Source organism: Nicotiana tomentosiformis, chromosome 4, assembly GCF_000390325.3.
Source record: "Nicotiana tomentosiformis chromosome 4, ASM39032v3, whole genome shotgun sequence".
NCBI classification, from domain to species: domain Eukaryota; kingdom Viridiplantae; phylum Streptophyta; class Magnoliopsida; order Solanales; family Solanaceae; genus Nicotiana; species Nicotiana tomentosiformis.
The window spans coordinates 86,717,304-86,733,432 of NC_090815.1; the positions used below are offsets into that span (position 1 = coordinate 86,717,304).

General features: G+C 34.4%; 1 protein-coding gene across 1 annotated transcript; it reads left to right on the plus strand.

Annotated features, from left to right (window-relative positions):
• Positions 1-7,494: 7,494 nt before the first annotated feature.
• LOC104084684 (probable indole-3-pyruvate monooxygenase YUCCA11) lies at positions 7,495-9,502 on the plus strand. Its single transcript, XM_009588602.1, has 4 exons — positions 7,495-8,109; positions 8,733-8,966; positions 9,051-9,173; positions 9,335-9,502. The coding sequence occupies exons 1-4, from the start codon at positions 7,495-7,497 to the stop codon at positions 9,500-9,502; spliced, it is 1,140 nt and encodes a 379-aa protein (XP_009586897.1).
• The last annotated feature ends 6,627 nt before the right edge of the window (positions 9,503-16,129 follow it).

Here is a 16,129-nt window from a genome sequence, read left to right on the forward strand (position 1 = left end):
GGTGGCATGTGGGCCGGTTAGGACCGGGCCCGACCCGACCCAGGACCGCAAGCCCATATGGGCGGTGGGCCTAAACGGTCCTAACCGGATAGGACCGGGACCGTGGGGAGGTGGGCTGGGTAGTTGGTCGGTCCCATAGGCGAGGCCCGCGAGACTGGGACCGGTTGAGACCGGGACCGGCTGGGAAGTGAGCCGGTTCAAGCAGTCCTAAACGGGCTTATCCGGGCCCAACGACTAATATTTTTTTTTAAAAAGAACTGCCACATTATAGCCATTATGATATTTATAATCTAGCCGCATCCTCTGCCAAAATAGCCATTTACCTCCCCCCCTCCAACTTTATTTTAACCCCAAACTTTTTATAATTATAACATCCTAAATTTTAATATTCAATATTTAATATCGAATGTAGCTATATATATATATATATATATATATATATATATATATATATATATATATATATATATATATATATATATATATATATATATATATATATATAACGCATTGCTTTGAATATCTCTTTACAATATTTTTGTCTTTAAATTTGAATTAAAAATTTTAGGTCACAATTCTATAATATAATTTACAAGGAATTGACTTAGATATTTTTATTACCATTTTTTTCTCTAACTTCTATAAAAATTTTAAAAAAATAAAAAGTATCCGTTGGGCCCACTTAGGCCCGGGAACGGCCTACTTAACCTGGGACCGTTAGTTCGTGGTCCCGGGCCCGGGCCGGTTCTAACAAGAAGCCCGCGAATCCCGGGGCCACTTAGGACAGGCCCACTTAGGACCGGGACCACAAGCCCACTTAGGACCAGGCCCGGCCCACATGCCACCCTTAGTCTGGATACTTTACCTCTAGGATCAAACCGATATCAAGTAGGCGAGTTACTTATTCTTTGACGAATTTATTCTTGGCCTCCGCAATAGGGTGTTTCTTTTGTCTTACCGGAGGGATGTTGGGATCCAAGCTTAGCTTGTGTACGGCCACTTCCGTTGGAATACCTGTCATGTCCGCATGCGACCACGCAAAACAATCAGCATTATATTTAAGAAATTCAATAAAGCCAGACCTGAGTTCGGGGTGCAGTCCTGTCCCCAAGTGGATTTCCTTTCTAAGAACTTTTCAAACAATGCAACTTGCTCGAGCTCTTTTGTTGTGGATTTTGTCGTATCCGTCTCTTCTGGTACCTGGAAAAATCTCGGCACCTAATAAAATTCTGTCGCTTTTTCCCCCTGGCTAACTTCATTCGATTCAGGAGCGGGCGCCGGTTTCTGTAGTTGCTATGCCGCGTGTTCCTTCCCTTTGCTATTGGAGACTGAAATTGCATTCATCTCCCTTGCCGCCGGTTGGTCGCCCCTTATCTGTTTGATTCCTTCGGGCGTTGGGAATTTCAGCAGCTGATGATACGTTGATGGTATAGCTCTCATCTCGTGCAACCATGGTCTTCCCAGAATGATATTATATCCCATATCACCGTACACCACTTCAAAAAGAGTCGTCTCCATCACTCATTTGGCGTTCATGGGAAGAAAGATCTCTCATCGGGTTGTCACGCTTGCGAGGTTGAATCCGGCGAGGAGTTTTGTGGCCGGAACGATGCTTCCGGTAAGTTTGGCTTGCTCCAATACCCTCTATTATATGATATTGGCCGAACTCCCTGGATCCACTAGAACACGTTTGATTTTAAAATCTAGTACATTTAAAGAAATTATCACAGCGTCATTGTGCGATAGCAACAATCCATCTGCTCCCTACTCCGTGAAAGTGATGTCGTCTTCGAAAACTTCCTGGAGTCTCTTGCTATGTGTTATTGATACATTTATCTTTTTTGATGCCGAGAAGGTGACCCCGTTGATCTCGTTTCCCCCGAAGATTATGTTGATCGTATGGCGGAGGGATCTTCTCCTCCTTTCTAGGGTTCCGCATTATCACGGTTGCGACCGTAGTTTTTTTGCCCCGGTCACTTAAGAATTATCTGAGATGTCCAGTCTTCAATAGTGTCGCCACCTCTTCCCGCAGATGGTGGCAGTCCCCAGTCTGGTGGCCATTCGTCCCGTGGTATTCACACCACAAGTTGGGATCTCTCTAGCTGAGGTCGAATCTCATCAGCTTCAGGAACCGCGCTTCTTTGATGTTTCTCATAGCTGATACCAACTCCACTACACTGACGTTGAAATTGTATTATGATATCCTAGGGTAGGAAGGATCCCGCGTACCTGATGCTTCTTTGTCCTGCAATGATCTATTATTCCGACCGCAATCAGTTCTTCTATCGGTAACGAACCTGTATGCCGACCGAAAGCCTCTGCCACATCCTTCGATCCATTCGTAGGGCAAAAACCGGCCCCTCGAAGACCGTCTATCTGTGTCTAAATCATTTTTTGATTTTTTTTTATTCTTCTCTCGTCCATTTGCCGACGACGGAAAGCCAACCTGATCATCTTCGATCCTTATCTTTGACTCGTACTGGTTGTGGAAATTCGCCCAAGTCGTCGCTTGGAATTCAAGAAATCTTTCCTTCAGTTTTCAGGAAGCGTCTGAACTTCTCGGATTCAGACTATTGGTGAATGCTTCAGCCGCCCATTCATCCGGAACAACCGGGAGCAACATCCTCTCCTTTTGGAATCGGGTGACAAACTCCCGCAGTAACTCGGATTCTCCTTGTGCAATTATGAATATGTCTGCTTTTCGGGCCTGCACCTTTCTGTCCCCGACATAAGCCTTAATAAAAGCGTCCGTGAGTATTTTAAAGGAATCTATGGAATGCTCGGGTAGCAGCGAATACCATGTCCAGGCTCCCCTCGTGAGAGTCTCTCCAAACTTCTTCAGCAGAACAAATTCAATTTCGTGGGAAACTAAATCATTCCCCTTCACCGCCGTTGTATAGGTGGTAATATGCTCCTGCGGGTCTGAAGTTCCATCATACTTGGCACGTCGGGCATTTTAAACCACTTCAGGATTAATTCTGGTGTCGCGCTTGGTTTATACGGCAGTTGAGTATACTTCTTTGAGTCCGGTCCTTTTAGCACTGGCGGTGCGCCCGAGGTTTGATCCATGCGGGCGTTCACTTCCCTCATAAACCGTAAGAGTTCGCTCTTGAAGGGACCGTTCTCGTTGTTGGGGCCGTATCTGCTCCCCCCCAGCCCCATCGGAGCCAACCTCGCCCCTCGGGGTGTTGTTGTCGACCCTCTGTGTTGCTTGATTTGCGGGAGCACCGGGAGGAACTGAGCCTCGTCTATTCGCGTTATTGGAAGCCCCCGATAACGCCTGCTTCAACTCTATCATAACCTTATCCTGTCGTGTGAGGTGGCCTAGAATGATCATTTGTTGCTCTTGTAGGACCCTTACTGTATCAACAATATGCTTATCTTCAGCATCATTGGGAGTCACCTCCCGAACATGTCATGGGTACCGCCTATCGTGGACTGGCGAGGCATCGTTCCCCTCATTGTGGTGTCACTGACTGAATCCTCGTGATGAGGCCGGTCTCCTTGAGCCTCAAGATTGTGCGTGTTGTTAATACCATTGTCTGCCATTTTTTGTGATTTTTTTCTAAGACAAATAATCAAAACACGTTAGTAAAAAAGGTAAGGATCAACTTAATTACACGACTGTCTAGGTCCTACGGTGGACGCCAAACTGTTTACCCGTAAAATGGTACAGTTGGATTTATACGTGATTTCTAGCCAAGTGAATTAATTCGATCCTGAAATAATAAAATAATTGAAGAAATACGCAATACTTAGCCTTGAAGTGAAGATAAAATCGCAAAAACAGTAATTTCGGTAGCAGAGCTTCCGGGCACAACAATGATGAAATCAAGGAACAAGAAGATAAAATTGTATAAAGTTTTGAATCGATTATAGCGTAAGTTTGCCAGAGAAGTCGTGTCTTTTACAATGATAACATAGCTCACTATTTATAGATGCACATAGGGAACAAGGTCCAAGGATCATGCCCTTCTTTAATGTCAATTATGAGGGTCATTAAAGAAGGTATAACAGTGAGCATAAATGACAAATTCTCTGTAACGGGCAGCGTACTAAATGTTGTAGAATATTCTCCATTAAATGCTACCGGGCGGAGGGTATTTATTACATCTTTACGAGTGTCATTCTTTCCGGTGACGAACAGGACAATTGCCTTCGGTTTTAACTATTCCTGCTTTAGGTTCCACGTGTCACTCTCTTAAACGGCCACTTTGCATAGCATGTTTTACCCATGCAATATGATAACTATGAGTTAATTGATTGAATATATGTTTGTTTTAATAGAAGAGGTAGTAGTCGCTACCGTTATTGAACAATAATGAGTTGGTAGCAGGTAAAATACTTTCTATCATCATGTTTGTTTGAAATATAAATTCAAATTTCAATAATATTGAAAGTGAAATCCATCCAATTACTTTTATTTTATTCACTAGTTCAAAGTTGTTGCTCGCCAGAAATTGCTCGTTGACATTGTTTACATGATTGGAGCTGATCATTGTAGTATAGTAACATATAGAGGTTGCTCTGTGGTATTATCTATTTTTCTTATAGCTTTGTTTGGATGATTGTTATATATCGTTTCATAATGTATCGTATCATATTATATTATATTATATTGTATCGTTTAATGTATACAATATTTGGATAGATTGTATTATTTGCCGTCATTTTATGATGTCATGGACCAACAATATGAAGAATAAATTTTCAATATTACAATAAAAAAGTGAGGTACGAGGTATAACTATTATATAAAAAGGTATGATAAAGAATAAAATAAAATTATTTAATAATATAGAAAAGGCAAGATGAGAGGAAAAAAAAGGTAACGACGCAATCACACCAAATCGGTCGTTACATAAAATGACAATTTTCGTCGTTACGTAATGACGGATTTAACGATACGATACAATAAAATTTAAGTAACAATCAAAACAAATATTATATTTAAAGTAACAATACGATATAGTACAATATGTAAATTGTTACTCGTATAACACAAGCTTAAGAATATTTATTTAGGAATTTGGGATGAATAAATTATTCTGAAGAATCGTTTAATGAAATCGTATTCAAAAGAAATCATAGTCACTTTCTCACTATTATAGCCATAGCCACTAGCCCACTACAATAAAAGGTCATGTGATTTATGATTATTATTATACTTTTAAAATTAAGAAACATTTTTCCAGCAAATATTGGTGCTGTACTTTTGTATGCTACAGGTTATTCTTTGAGGCAGAATCTACTGTGAAGAGAGCATTGCAAGTTGGAATATTTCTTTGCAGTTACATATCTTTCTAGTTTTTTTTTTTTGGAATCTCAAGAAACCCGCCGCTGCCACAGCTTCTGTCACGACCTCTATCCTTCGGGTGAACACTTTGTGGTGAGCACTCTGTATGCACTGGATAAATCTCCTACTGTGTAATAGCCCGCAAATCACATAAGAGATGTAAATCGCACTAAGCAAACTCAGATCCAGAGGAACATTGCGATGGATCGACCCGCGTCGTCCGTGCGGACATCTCCCGCCAAACCCAACTGGGCCGTCCCTTCGGGACCATATCTTTCTAGTTTGTAAGCTCATATTGGGATGGTCTAAATATTCCACTATGACATGTTTTATTTTCAGTCTAGTTATAAACATTAGTATCTTACAATTTACATTGTAAACGTGTAGAGATCGGCTACACTCAAAGTTTGATTTTTATGAATAAAATTGGGCACTAGGTGCTTTACCTAGTGGTTATTACTAATATACCTTTTTTTTTATTTTTATATAAACTGTTAAATTATTTTGACATAAGAAAAATTATAGTGGAGTGATAAAGGACAACTGAACATGTTAAATTTAGATGTGGATTTGTAAATATTTACTTTGGCGATTAAGAAAGTTTGCTTAATTAAAAAAAGGGTTCAAAAGTTTTTGTTCCAACAAATGCGTAAATGTTATTGTCAATTTTAACACTAAAAGGTCTTATCAAATTTTCAATACAACATGAAGCATTATCCAATTGTTGACATTGTTGGCGTATCTTAATAAATTTTTTTAAAAAATTAATTCCACTCACCAATCAAATACTAAAAATCAAAAGATATTTTTGAAATAATCATTTTTTGAGAAAATGTTCGTTTTTTGCACTGAACACGCATATTTTATCTTGAAAATATAATGTTTGTCACCAGTCAACTTTTTTCTACCATTTAAATTTGAATAATATACATATAGAGTAAGAAATTTAAAACCTAAATTGACCCACCAAAAATTCAAACTCAATGAATATATCTTTCACACTATGCTAATCTGGCAATCATAATAAAATTAACAACACATGAAGAGGTATGATCAATTAATAACTCTAATATAGACATAATTATTTCAGCATTTGTTTAATTACCAAAAGAAAAAGGTTCAAAAGTTTTTTTCCCAACTAATGCATAGATATTATTATCAATCTTAAGAAAAAGTCTTATCAAAATATCAATACACTCTGAAGCATTATACAATTGTTGACATTGTTGTCAAATCTCAGTAAATATTTTTCCTTTTTACACCAAACACGCATATCAAATTATTTTTTATCTTGAAAATACAGTGTTTGCCAACAGTAAACTTCTTTCTACCATTTAAGTTTGAATAATAATATAATATAGAGTAAGTAATTTAATATCTAAAATGACCCACCAAAAATTCAAACTGTATAGATATATCTTTCACACTATGCTAATCTGGCAGTCACCATAAAAGTTAACAACACATGAAGAGATATGTTCAATTAATGACTCTAATATGGACATAATTACTTCAGCATTTGTTTAATTACCAAAAGAGGGGGTGTAAAAGTTTTTGTTCCAACAAATACGTAGATACTATCATCAATCTTAAGAAAGAGTCTTATTAAATTTTCAATACAATGTGAAGCATTATCCAATTGTTGACATTGTTGAAATCTTAATAAATATTTTTCAAAAATTAATTTCCATTCACCTATCCAATAATTAGAATTTCGAAAAATATTTTTTAAGTAATCATTTTTCGACAAAACATTTCCCTTTACACCAAACACGTTTGTCATCAAATTATTTTTTATCTTTAAATATAATATTTGTCACAGTACTTTCTACCATTTAACTTTAAATAATATAATATAGAGTAAGTAGTTTAATACCTGAATTGACCCACAAAAAATTCAAACTCTATATATGAATATATCTTTCACACTATGCTAATCTGGCGGTCACGATAAAAATTAACAAAACATGAAAAAGATATGATCAATTGATATCTCTAATATAGACATAATTACTTCAGCATTAAATAGAAGATAACATTTGCATATATATAAATCTAATGATAAGACTGTGGATAATGATTTATTTACTTTATTTGTTGAATTTTCTTCTCTATATAAACACAAGATATTGGATAAAGACCAACAGAAAAGGAAAAAGAAATAGAGAAACAATAAGAAAAAGAAAAGGTTCAATATAATGAAGCAAGAAACAGTGGTCCTTATTGTTGGAGCTGGTCCTGCTGGTATAGCTACTTCTGCTTGTCTAAACCTTAAAAATATTCCAAATATAGTTTTAGAAAAAGATGATTGTTGTGCTTCTTTATGGAGAAAAAGGTCTTATGATAAGTTGAAGCTTCACTTAGCAAATCAATTTTGTGAACTTCCTTACATGTCATTTCCTCCTAATTCACCAACTTTTGTGTCCAAAAAAGGTTTTCTTGAATATTTGGATAGTTATATCACCAATTTCAGTGTTAATCCTTTGTATCAACGTGCCGTTGAGTCTGCATTTTTCAACTGCGTTGATGGCAAATGGCATGTTAAGGCGATGAACGTCGAAAAAAGTGTCGTTGAGAATTATGTTGCTAGCTTTCTTGTTGTTGCCACTGGAGAAAATGGTGAAGGTTTTATTCCAAAAATTGAAGGATTAGATGGATTTGGTGGAACAATCATACATTCTAGTGAGTATGGAAATGGCAAGAATTTTGAAGGTAAAGATGTTCTAGTTGTTGGTTGTGGAAATTCTGGCATGGAAATTGCTTATGATTTGTCTAACTGGGGTGCTCAGACCTCCATTATTGTTCGTAGCCCGGTAAGTTCTCTTCTTTTCGGTCTTTTTTATCTGTCACTTTAATCAAAAAAATTTAGTACAAATTATTCGTCACTTTAGAATAGTCGCAACAGATGCAACTCTTTGGCAACATGTTTAATTATCCGAACCTAGTATTGATTTTAATGCGAAACATAAATTTATATATGAAAACTCATCAAAATTTTAACATATAGTAGATTTAAATTTTAAAGTATAATGAATTCTATGTTAAAAACCATAAAGATCAATCAAGTTTAAATTTGGATTCACCTCTGCTTTAGAATACAATTAGAAGTTATTATTATTATTTTTTTAGATTTCACCCTTGATACTCAAAGAAGACATATACTTACGTTATTATATTTAATTATTTATTTACGGAAGAGATAAAGGTAATCTAGCCAAATAATTTTTATGATTAAAAACTATCAAATGCTTTTCTTAATGGGTGTATTGGAGAGAATATCAGTTTTCGCGCCATAAATTTGAATCCCAAGCTACATTTAGGTTCATGCACTTCTTTGTACGGAAAATGAATTAAAAAGAATCTTTCAATTTTGTTGTAAAATAAAGTTCATTGAATTAAGTATATAATGAAAATCATGTTTCTCTTTGGTTTATAGGTACACATACTCACGAAGGAAATAGTCCAAATGGGAATGACTTTACTGAAATACATTCCTTGTAATATAGTGGACAAAACTGTGATGATTTTAAGCAGATTAATATATGGAGATCTTTCTGTCTTAGGGCTACATAGGCCAAACAAGGGTCCTTTTTATCTTAAGAAAGCTACTGGCAGATCTCCTGTTATTGATGTTGGAACTGTGGATCAAATCAAAACAGGAAAAATCAAGGTAGAGGGATTAAAAATTTCCATTATTATTATTATTATTATTAGCACGTTTCCTGATTTAATGATTAATCATTTTTGTCATCAGGTTTTACCTTCGATCAAGAAAATCAAAGGAAATTATGTTGAATTTGCTGATAGTAAGATGGAACAGTTTGATGCCATGGTTTTTGCTACAGGTTACAAAAGCACAGTTACAAAGTGGCTCAAGGTATTTGATAAATATAATTAAGGCAAATGTTATATACACTTCAAATTTGGCTCTATGCATCTTTCTGAAATTTCTATGATTTCAGGTTAAAGATAAAAATGATATTTTATATTTTAGATAAATATTTCTGAGATGAAAAAAAACTGCAATGCTTTGTGTAGGATGATGGAGTGTTATTCAATGAAAATGGGATGCCAAAAAAGAGAAGTCCTTGTCACTGGAAAGGGGAGAAAAGTATTTATTGTGCAGGATTTGCCAACGCTGGATTATTTGGAATTTCATCTGACGCCAAGAATATAGCTGAAGATATCAGTACGATTTTCATATAAACTGATGGTGGGGATCGAGCTTGAGTTTCGACAACGAAAAAATTCACTTCCCCTATTAAGGATTACTTAGTAGATTTTGAATATCGGATGTATAGCAAAATATATATATATATATATATATATATATATATATATATATATATATATATATATTCTACCTCTCTTTACACAAATGGAAAATCATGATGCAGTGCTAGCAATCTCATAGAGCACAATTTTGTATTCTTACATTCCATTTACAAATACTTATATAAGAGAGGTTATGTATTATTGTAGCTTTAATTTCGATTTATATTTTTTATCCACAGTTCTATGCTTCCTTTTTTTTTTTCCTTCTTCAATTCAGTAGCACTTTGATTTCGTAATGGAGCTATTTTAGTTCGTTAATGTTTTATTTTCTCACTTAGAGAGTGTATGGTATAGTTTTCTTTGAAATGGACTAATCACCTTTTGGATAAAGATAGCTTCGACAATAACAATTACTGTTTGGTAAAAGTGAGAAAAGTATGAACTTTATTAATTGTTCGTCAATTATTCAATTCTTAGTAATTTGAGTCTATCAGTCACTAATGAACTCACCATAAGCTCTTTCCATACATTTATTACGTAATCCAAATGTACTTTTGAGGTGTGATAAGCCAGTGATTCTTGGTTTTTGACTGTATTTGAGACCTTGTTGGATGATGAGTTGGATAGATCGGAATAGGTTGAAAGCGTTTTGGTTGAATTTTGGTGTTGATTTAGAACATCTTAAAGTAAGAAAATGGGTGAAAATAAATTTACTATTTTTACGTTGAATGTATATAATGTGAAAAATATCTAAAATTTCAATAAATACTATATTTTTGTAGTCATAATTTAAACCGCCCATAAGTTTAATGTTAAAAACTTTAAAAGTCGTCTAATCTATCAAATTTAATTTCTAAATCCTCCTCGAATTGAAACGTTACAATCAACTATACGTACACCAAGGTCATAAGTTGAAAGATCCAACAATGTTTGGTCTACAACATTTCAAGTAATGCTGCAGAACTAGGAGTCAAATATTGTAAGAACGAAATCATTAAGAAAGTAGAGGAAAGAATTCGCTAAAAAAATTAAAATGGAGTTCCTGGAGAATGAACTTTGAAAAGATAAAGTGGAAATTAATATGTAAAAATATACTAAAATAGTCAAAATAAATGAACACGTTCAATCCAATAAAAGTGAACGCTACTTCGTTAGAGGACAAAATCTGAAATTTTGTGTGAGGACATTATAGCATCAAAATAGATACTACCGCCAGACAGGAAATTTTAATATGAGATAAATTAGTGTCCTATTAGCGTTTTTTTGAGCTTTGGGTAAACCACATGACCCTAATTCACATTATTTCAGATGGGAAAGAATTACCAAATTAAATGTACACTATTGGAGAGAGTTCTTACAGTAAGCTCCAATGCACAAATGCACCACTGATCTATCAACTGAAGAGAGCCATCAGCGCGCTAGCTGCAAGAAGAAAAGCTTATCGCGCCTATGTGCTACGCAAAGACGAAGGGTTTGTGGGACAAACTACAAATACTAAATCCTCTATCAGTCTAGAGACGGATCTAAAATTTAAAGTTTATGGGTTCCTACAGTGATTTCAAATTAATAATTGGATTTACAATCTAATATTTATAAATATTTAATAATTTTTTATACATATATAAGGTATGGCCAAAAGTTAATGAATTCGCGAAAATTCACTAATTAACCTCTAAATTCGCCATGCCACAATGTACTTGTGGTTGCATATGTGGAGTAGGAAAGAATTGCGAGCAATTCTAAGAAAGCAAGCAAATGTATGAATTTCAGCAACTAAATTGGCTAAATATTGGAACTGTAGTCCAACTTTTATCATATAGTTCTTGAACGGTACATATGATGGTATATAGATTAATGTTGACATTATCACATTGATATGCCAATAGGTTTTGGACTGATTTATTAGGAAGGTGTCGGCAGTGGCGTAGCCACCTTATAGGGAGGGGTGTCAAATGACATTCTTTTGCGGGAAAAATACACTGTGTGAGTAGGTAAAATAATATTATATGTATATATACTATGTATTGACTTCCCTTAATTTTCTGCTTTGTTTACTTTTATATATTTTGACACCATTTAACGAAAATTCTGGCTCTGCCACTGAGTGTCGGGTGTAAGATTATACGCAACTACAATTGTACAGAAACACAGCCAAATTAAAGGAAAAAATGTAAAAAGTAAATTATAAAGAATTATAAAAAATAATACAAAAATATATACTTATAGATTTATACCTTATAGATAAGGGAGCTAGAGGCTCGCGTATGGGTTAAGAGTAACTTTAGTACTCCAAACCCTATATTTCTATTAAGAAATTCATTAAATATATATAAAAAGCAAATTCAGAGCCCGATTACTACCACATGATGTTGTTATGCTCAAATTTAGAACCCGTAAAGTCCAAATTCTAGCTCTGTCTCTGCTTATAGAATGGTGTTATATTGTCGGTTTGGTTAGATTTCGATATAAATCTTTTGTTTAGTTTAATACCAACCAAATTAAATATCAATAATTTCTCTAATATAAAAGTGAAAAAAAGTATTTAGGATTTCTCATTTTTCGTAAAGAGAGCAAAGGCAAAGTTTCAATTCCTTCTTGATAATTTTAAGAGAAGAATTAACCCAAATAATCGTTCATTTATTCGCTTAAACTAAAAATAGTCAGTGAAGGTATAATATATACAAAATTTATGTATTATGTATGTATAATTATTTGTAATTAATGTATAATATATGTACATGGCTAAAAAAGGAAACAGTGAATATGTCCAGCTATTTGTGTAAAGATCCCATTTTAAAAGTAGGTTAACATGTTGAAAAACTAACATGTTAACAATGGCTGGTCGTATAACCTTAATCAAATCAACATTTAATACTCTTTCCAACATGCAATTTATTACAACCCCAAAGAAAACTACTACTCTACTATAACGTTACCAACATAATTTTCTATGGGCACCACAACTCAACAAAGAAAATTACACCTTATTAAAAGAGATATCATTCAACGTCCTACAATATCCGGGGGATTGGGAGTCCACTAATAGCGTGGATATTATGGCGGAATTTTCAGAAACCACTATTGTTTAGTGGCTATTAACTTTCTATAGCTATCATATATATAATTATTTTTTATAGATACTATTTAGTTGTTACGGTAGTATATTCTCTGTATTCGTACTGTTGTATTCATGAATACAGCAGCAAAAAGCGCCTAAAAATCAATGCAGTCCAACTGTACGCGCATGTATTAACATGTATTCGCGTCGTGTATTCATGAATACAGCAGTAAAATGCGCCTAAAATCATGGCAGTCCAGCTGTACGCGCATGTATTCACATGTATTCGTGTTGCTGTATTCATGAACACAACAGCAAAAAGCGCCTAAAATCAGGGCAGTCCAGTTGTACGCACATGTATTCACATGTATTTGCGCCATGTATTCATGAATACAGTAACAACAATCACATTAAAAATAGGTATGTCCAGCTATCTAATAACGGAAATAATATCAATTAGTGTTATACACTCCTAATATAACTCAACAAAATCAATTCTAACATGCATCGTTATCAATCCAATAAATTAGAATGATTTTTCAGTTGTATATAACTTTTGTATTTAGTGTGTTTCAATATTTTTTTTTACTGTTGCATTAATTAGATTCAATGTTTGTGTTTATTGTATTTGCTATTTTATATAGCGTGTATTCAAATGTATTTGTATTAATAATATTTTAGTTATACTTAATACATTGTATTACTGTTGTATTCAGTATATTTCATTGGTTGTATTCACTGTATTTCTATTTGTATTTAGTATATTTTACTGTATTTTATTATATTTTAAAATTAAATGTATTCATTGTTTATATTTGTTCTATTTTAATGTTTACATTTAGTGTATTTCAATGTTTATATCCTATATTTGTGCATACTATATATATAGTATGCATGAATACAGTTTTATTCAGCTATATAAAAAAATACAGACCTTTGAAATAAATAAACACGAGAAAAAATATATTTATACAAAAATATAATGTGTTTGAGTGAAATTTGTACAGAATACAATGTATTTGTATCATTGTATGTGACTAAAAAGCAAAGAAGAGAAGAAAGTTCGTCGGAGATGGCGTTTTCCTGCCAAGACTCCTTGTATCGCTTCACTGCCTCTTCCATTACAATTTACAACGCCTCCAATTCGACCGCTTCTTCCTCTTTTCTCTCGTACTTACCGCGCTAAGAATCCCTCTTTCTCTTCAATCTTTCCGTCGCCCAAGATATCTCCGCTTCCTTTTTTTATTATAGGTTTGCTTTCATGTTTCTGATTTTGAGATTTTGAGGCTTTCTTTCATAATTTATTTCTCTTTCGTGTATCTATGATTCATCTTCATCCTATTTTGCTCGAAGAGATAGAGAGAGAGAAAGAATTTTTTTAGAGAGAGAATCGTGTGTTAATTGAAAGAAAGAGAGAGGAAAAACATAAATAGCGTATTTCATGCCTTATTTCATGCATCAATGGTAGTATATACCATAAATACTTATTTTGCTATAAAATATAAAAGGTAGCTATAGAAAATAATATTTTAAAATAATTTTGGTTTATAATAAATAGGGTGTATACCTTGCTCTAGGAGGTAAAATTTTCTTATTTCAATTCTCCAACTCACGGAAAAAAAAACAAAAATAGCCTGATTTACAGCTGCTAATTGAAAATTGAGCATAGTTTCAAAAGTAATCGAAATTTAGCCACTTTTTTCATGAATCTTAATAAAACACCCTTAAAAATCCAAAAATTCCGGCATAATATGCTGGAGTTTGAATTTTTTACATATGAGATTCCAACATAATGTACTGAAATTTTATAATATGCTGGAGTTCTAACATAATATGTTGGAAGTTTTTACGCAAGAGCTCCATAATCTAGCATATTATGCTAGAACTTTTCGTGTTTTAGATAGGGTATTATTGTCAAAATTTTATCTCTGCATAAAAAGTGATTATTTTTCAATAACTTTACATAACGACTATTTTTATTTATCAGCCCAAAAATTATCTAGCCCGTGTTATTTTGACCAAACTTACAGTGGGCATCCATACTTATCTCAAAATATGCTGCCCAGACCATCAATACCTCCTACTCTAATACTTGGAATGTCATAATGAAAGGATGGATATATTGTTGTGATGACCCAAAATGTCATCTTTAAATTTAATAAGTAATTTTATGTTCTAAGACCTTGAAAAGCACCATTTATCATTCCTCGACTTGTATGTGCAGTCCGTACAATTTTCCGAAAAAGTTTTTATGTGAAAAATGGATTAAAATATGAAATAGAGCTTTAAAACTCAACTGAGTTGACTTTAGTCAATATTTTGAGCAAACGGACCTGGATCAGTATTTTAATAATTTCGGTAGGTCCGTATCGTGATTTGGGACTTGGGCGTATGTCCAAAATCGAATTCCGAGGTCCTTAGATTGAGATATGGAATTTTGATGAAAAACTAAAAGCTTAAAAGCTTAATAATTTTTAAAAAATTACTGATGTTAGATTTATTGACCTCGGGTCCGTATTTTGGTTTCGGAGCCCGGTGTAGGTCCACTATAATATTTATGACTTGTCTGCCGAATTTGGTGAGAATCGGAGTTGATTTGACATGATTCAGACGTCTGGTTGTAAAAATATAAGTTTTAAAATTTTCTTGGAAATTTCCTTTGATTTGGTGTCCAATTCGTAGTTCTTGGTGTTATTTTGGCGATTTGATTACGCGAGCAAGTTCGTATGATATTTTAGGACTTGGGTGCATGTTTGGTTTGGAGCCCCAAAGGGCTCGGGTTGATTTCAGGTGGTTAACAGATCATTTTTCGACTTGGGAAAAACTGTAGAAATCTGCTTCTGGTATCCTTCTTCGCGTTAACGAGAGGGGGCTCGCATTCGCGAAGAAGAAACTAGAGGCAGATGAAAATTACTCTTTGCGTTCGCAAAGAGGGGGCCACGTTCGTGAAGGCTTGAGGCGCGAAGCTACGCGATCGAAGCCTCGTGTTCGCGAAGGGAAAGAGGCTGGCCAGAAAAATTAGCCTTCGCGTTCGCGAAGGGCATCTCGCGTTCGCGAAGAGTAAAATTAGACAACACAAATTTGTACTTCACGAACGTGAGGCACTGGCCACGTTCGCGAAGGATAAAAATTCCAGAAGCAGAACTTAAGTTCTGGAAATGGGGTTTCTATCCATTTTTAGTTCTTTTCCATTTTTGAGCTCGGGTAAGGCGATTTTTGGGCGATTTTTACGGAAAAATATCGGGGTAAGTATTCTTTATCCTATATTGATTATATTTTATGATTTCATACTCATTTATATCATGAATCCGTGAATTTATGGAAGAAAAATCAGATTTTTATAAAATCTTCCAAAAATGAAAATTTAAGATTTGAAGGTCCATTTGACATCAGAATTGGATAATTTTTGTATGGTTGGACTCATCTCGGAATGGGTGTTCGGATTTCGTAAGTTTTTCAGGGATTTGAGACGTGGGTTCCACTGCCGAATATTTTAATAA